The sequence below is a fragment of the Piliocolobus tephrosceles genome, chromosome 3 (genome assembly GCF_002776525.5).
Source record: "Piliocolobus tephrosceles isolate RC106 chromosome 3, ASM277652v3, whole genome shotgun sequence".
Taxonomy (NCBI): domain Eukaryota; kingdom Metazoa; phylum Chordata; class Mammalia; order Primates; family Cercopithecidae; genus Piliocolobus; species Piliocolobus tephrosceles.
This window is the reverse complement of record NC_045436.1, coordinates 31,151,668-31,157,667: the sequence shown is the minus strand read 5'-3', so window position 1 is coordinate 31,157,667 and position 6,000 is coordinate 31,151,668. Positions and strand designations below refer to the sequence as shown.

The following is a 6,000-nucleotide window of genomic DNA, read 5'->3' as shown; positions in this document are numbered from 1 at the left end:
AGATAGATAGATAGATAGATAGATAGATAGATAGATAGATAGATAGAGATATGCAGCTCTCTGAATTGGGAATGCAGAACCTAAGGCAGTCTGCTATTTGCTCTCTGTCTGCACTGGCCTTTGTGACAACATAAAAAGCAAATAAGAGTATTCCCAATAGTAAAAGATTATTGAGAATTTTTTCTGGGGAGTGATTAGGCTGGAAAGGTAGGAGCTAAATATTGTTTGGCCAGCAGCAGCTTCTGCAACAGTAATAGAATCTGATGCAAACTGTAGCAAAATAAAATCACACCACTTAGGGAAATTCCATTGGTAACTTGGGACAAATGTTTAATATGATTCATTATGAAATATTGGTTAACAACTTAGGTATTTATCATAACAAATGTTTTCGATTTGACTTCTTGTTCTTTTCGATTTCTCAGAATATACATGACCATATGAACTCATGATACAGATAGGAAGCAAAACATTTTTACTATTAACATAGAAAAAAAGAGTATAATATAGATATTATATATCTATAATTTCAGCTGTAATAGAAATGGCTACAAGTGAGCGTCTATATGAAATAAACAGTATGTAAAGAAAAGATATTTTATTAGAAGGCAAATAATTTTAACCAATTTATTTCTCTCCATGATTAAGATTTAGCTGTATCGTTTTATTTTTATGTTCCAGGGACCTTGAAGGCAACCATATCCATAATTTAAGAAATTTGACTTTTATTTCCTGCAGTAATTTAACTGTTTTGTAAGTAATACGCTATGCTTTTGAAGTAATATTATATTTTCTTACAAATAAAATTTTAAAACACCCATTTTATGGGAAAAAATTCCCAAAGAACATCAAGAGTCTGTCATTGGATCTCAGTTTGAGAAACGCTAAATTGAAGTCTTAGTCTATAAGAATGTTTATCCTTTGCAAATTATTATGGCATAAATTTTTTCTTTATAATTGTGAAAAAATAGTTACAATCAAAATGAAAAACAAAATACTGCTGAATGCTCACAGCCCTGAGGATGTAATGATAGACATCAAGATAAACCCTAAAGTGTTAGTGAGTGTAATTCCTTCTCATGCATCTTTGGCCTATTTTAAATATACATGGTATTTTCTGTTGAAAGTAAAGGATGTTAGTTAGGTCTTCCTTCAGTTAACAAAAAAAATCCAACTCTCCTATTCACAGCTTATTTTACCAGAATGTTTTTCAAACTATGGATTGCAACTAATAAGTAGGTGATGAAAGTAATATATAGCATAATTTAGTATACCCTTGTCAGCATTTTTAAATGAAACAGAATTTAATTGAATAGATTATATCAGACTGCAGTGCAGATAGTAAATGTATTGTTTCATGAGCCTTGGGGGGTGTGTGTGTCTCTGTGTGTGTGTGTGTTTTATGATCCAATATAAAATACATTTTTTACTATGTGTTACCACAGGAAATATTTGAAAACCATTATCCTAGACTATACAGGACCCCTGTATATAGGCAATACAATAACTCCCACTGATATTACCATATGTTTTCTCCAATTATACCCCCCATTCCAATAGGTTCCAATAAGTTCCAGTTTGAACTCCTCCTGAGTTCAGCAATCTTCAGGTGCAGGGTGCTTGATATAAAGTCATGCAAAATAGTGTATAGTAATTACCCAAAGGAAACCAAGTTGCACCTGAAGGACACAGAGCAAATATCTGAAAAACTTAGAATTTCTTTTCTATTGTATTTATTTTTTAAGGAAACCTCTGTATTAAGAGATTATTTGTGGATTTCCTCTTGGCAGGTGTTGTGCTTTTAAGGTCCAAGAATATTGGGAAATGGTGGTAATGGTTTGGAGTGCAGTGAGGAAATAAATCAGAAAGGACAATTTGAAGACACGTCATACAATGTTTAAAACATTAAAAGCCCTTTAAAACTTAGTTCTGAGTTGGTCCTCTAGGCTAACTGATAACACATGAGATCAGTGCAAAAATGTCAAGAGTTAAACAGTCTGATTCAGCATCCCAAATTAGAGATTCTTCTAAAGGGGTTCAGCTAAGAGTGGACTTCCTTAGGCAGATCCGCCCTAAATCACATCAAGTAACAAATCAGTAGGAGTGTTGTGGTGTGTGGGCTATTTTGTTAGACAGACATGCTATGCAGACTGAAGAGACAAGTTCTAAAACAGCTCATATGCTCTTGGTTGCGAGATATGCAGTCTGTATTCTAAAAAGCAGGGGTTTTCATGATTTCTCTTGCAAAGCTCTTCCCTCCCTATTTCACTTAAAATTTTGAATTTCTATTATTATCATCATTAAAACATTTGAGAAATTTAGGATTAAAATTAAATTGGATAATTTATACTACTTAAAAATGTCTTTATGGGAAAAATGTACCGTATATTCATTATCTTTGTTTCTGCAGACTGTTCCTCTCTTTAGTAATTCTTGTCAGTTACCTAAAGAAGTTACAATGTATTTTTCTTTTTACTTTCAGAGTGATGAGGAAAAACAAAATTAATCACTTAAATGAAAATACTTTTGCACCTCTCCAGAAACTGGATGAATTGTAAGTATGACTGCATATATACTGTTAAGAATTTTCCTTCTACTGTTTTATTTTTCACACTTGTACTTACATGTTTATACATTTAAGAAATATTACTTATCTCCTCTTTCTAAGCATTATTTACATATATACACCTCAAGCCACAAAGGAATTCAGATAGCATACAAAAATATATGGAAATTTGAGGAGAGTGGGTTAAAGGAAACACAGCTGTAAAGAAATAATAAAGCCAATAAAAAATTAATAAATAAAATACATTCTATACCACTTTGTTCCACTCCTAAAGAAGGACAGTAAATTTGTGGATTGTTTTGTTTTGTTTTGTTTTGTTTTGTTTTGTTTTGTTTGTTTTGAGACAGGGTCTCACTCTGTTGCCCAGGCTGGAGTACAGTGGCGCGATCTCGGCTCACTGCAACCTCCGCCTCCCAGGTTAAAGTGAATATCCTGCCTCAGCCTCCTGAGTAGCTGGACAGACACATCACACCATGCCCAGCTAATTTTTGTATTTGTAGTAAAGATGGGGTTTCACCATGCTGGCCAGGCTAGGAAATTTGTTATTATGTTTCCTAAAGGATTAGGATTCAGGGACCATAAGATTAGAAGACACCACTTTGCTGATCTGAAACCAAAGGAAAATCTTGGATCTGTAAAGAAATTAGATACTACTGTGGATAATATTCCTACCTATAATAATGAAGAGAGAAATTATTTTTATAATGCCCCTTTTAAATGCCGATGATGTAATTCCAAAGGACAATATAACAATTCTATGATGAACTAAATCCTGTGGTCTAAGCACATTATAGTTGATTTTCAGAATAAAATAGATGTAGAACAGTGAATGAAGTGCTTATCCTTCAGACCATTTTTTTATATTTTAGTGTCAATTTTCTTTTTTTTCTGTTCACTTTTTGTTTGCTTTTTTCTAGTGCCAGGGTGTCGCTCTGTTGCCCAAAATGAAGCTCACTGTAACCTCGAACTCCTTGGGCTCAAGTGATCCTCCCACCTCAGCCTCCTGTGTAGCTAGGACCACAGCACATCACCATGCCCAGCCAATTTTTTTATTTTTTGTAGAGACAAGGTCTGTCTGTGTTGCTCAGGCTGGCCTGGAACTCCTGACCTTAAGCAATCCTCCCACCTCAGCTTCCCATAGTATTAGTATTACAGACATGAGCCACTGTGCCTAGCTAGTATCTGTTTTCTGGAAAGCACCTGAATGTGGACAGAGCTACACGTTTTGACAATTAGCTAGATAGAACATTGATTTATTAAAACTTTTCCATAAAAATTAAAGAACACAATTAGAATGTTATGAAAATAACACCAGGACACCTTACCTGAGCACTCAAGAAGTTACAATATGCTTTTCCTTATGCGAGGTACAGGGAATATACTGCCAGGAGTTGGAACATTTCTCAGGAAACAATCCTGCATTCTGCCCCAAAACATCAGGGAACGAGCCATTGAAAACCCAACATTTTACCTGTAGCCTGAAACATTTTTTGGTGGTCAGTACCAATCATTCACAAAATGTGCAGGAAAATCTCAAAAACAAATAGAACCAACCATCTGTTGTAGCAACTTCTGGTACATGACAACTGACCCATATCATCAGCACACAGGAAAGTAGTATCAATAGTAGGGGAAGATGCAGCTGGATGATCCAAAGTATTATCTAGACATTAGAACACACATTAGTCAAGGGATACTAACTATATATTTTTTTCTTGTTTCATCCACTTGAAATCACACCTGAATATCAAGGGATAGTTTCTTCAAATCCTAGCCTTCATGGTGGCAATTTTATATATCAATAACTGACAGTGAACATGAACTCAAAGAGCTTAGTGCATAACCAATGCCAATCCAGGTTCAGAAGTAAGGGAAAGAATAATACAAACTGCAGAGGGTAACCAAGGCCAATAATTTGTCTTGCTAATTGTTAGGTGGACTTTAGTACACCTAATCCCACATTAAACACTTGCCTGAAAAATCAGATTCACCAGGACAAAAATGGCATGTTTTCTAAGAGTCGATGGCTTTCATTGGATGAGTCTATATCTAAACTGTCCTTTTGAGAGAGGGTTGAACTATACTCTGTGCCCCTCCAGGCTCCATCACACCAACAGAGTTAATGAGAACAAAGAGTCAGGATTCACTTGTCACAGAGGACTTTAAGTAGCTCTAGTGACAGAAAATCTTTGCCACGTGGTTGAGTTAATTTGAGCTTTTAAAGTCAACTACTCTAGTTTACAAGGTGTTTCCTGAGTTCATTCAGAAATGGACCTTGACTCCAATTAAGTTTAGCCTAACTTTCCTAAACTTGAGCTGAGAAAATGGCCCTTTCAAATGTCACTTGGGATCTGGGCCAACACTATCCCATTACATGATTCATGCTGTTAGAACTGTATGCTGGGATTTGCTCTGATAACAAAAACCCACACTCCCACCAGTAATTGTTGAACATGATATTTGGAATTTTAATAGCCCAGTGCACCATTTTAAATCTGTTTTGCACATTGCTTTACTAATATGATGAGTATTTTACTTGGCTTCCTATACAAGGAACTGAAATTGTGCCCCACTTTTACTAAAGATGAAGCAGATAGACTCAGTCTGTTCATAGTCTTCTAAACTGGGGATGGAGAGAATAGCTAGTCCAAAGCTGAGCTAGGCACTGGGTAGCGCAGATGAATAGATATCATTCTTGTACTCAAAGAACTCACATGTTTCAGAAAGGGAACACATATGTACAGAAACAGTTGTACTACGATGTTATATGTGCTATATGTGTTATATGTGCTATAGTAGAAGTATGCAAGAGGAATGTATAGGAGAATAAAGGACAAAACACTTCACCTACCTGGGCTCAGAGGTTTAACAGAGGAATGAAGTCTAGAAGGATGAATATGAGATCACAAGGAAGGAAAGAAGAGTATGGATTAAAATACTGAAGTGCATTTGGGCCATGGTGAAAAGTTACTTTGGGTAGAAAGTGGTAGGCAAGGAGACTGGAAACATAGTCAATGGCAAGACATTTGAATATTTAAAGGTTTATTATGGCCGAGTGCAGTGGCTCACACCTGTAATCCCAGCACTTTGGGAGGCTGAGACAGGACGATCGCTTGTGCCCACGAGTTCAAGACCAGCCTGGGAGACATGAAGAAACCCAGCCTCTATCACAAATACGAAGATTAGTTGGGCATGGTAGCATATGGCTGTAGTCCCAGCTACTCAGGAGGCTGAGGGGGGAGCATGGCTTAAGCCCAGGAGGTGGAGGTTGCAGTGAGCCATTTGTGCCACTGCACTCCAGCCTGGGCGACAGAGGCAGACCCTGTCTCAAATTAATTAATTAATTAATTAAAGGCTGTTTCTGTCACACAATGCAGTTTTGATTTCATCTCCTAAGGTACAGTAAGCTATTGAAGGAGATTCCAACTCTTTAT

General features: G+C 36.3%; 1 protein-coding gene across 11 annotated transcripts in view; it reads left to right on the top strand.

Moving 5' to 3' along the window:
- RXFP1 (relaxin family peptide receptor 1) overlaps nucleotides 1-6,000 on the top strand; it is a 139,254-nt gene that overhangs the window by 112,002 nt on the left and 21,252 nt on the right. For 10 of the 11 annotated variants that reach the window (XM_023226473.1, XM_023226515.1, XM_023226436.2 and 7 more), the window contains 2 exons: nucleotides 682-753; nucleotides 2,483-2,554. In XM_023226473.1, the coding sequence (XP_023082241.1) occupies nucleotides 682-753; nucleotides 2,483-2,554 (144 nt within the window). The remainder of the gene's footprint in view (nucleotides 1-681; nucleotides 754-2,482; nucleotides 2,555-6,000) is intronic. The other variant, XM_023226506.2, reaches the window with a different exon arrangement.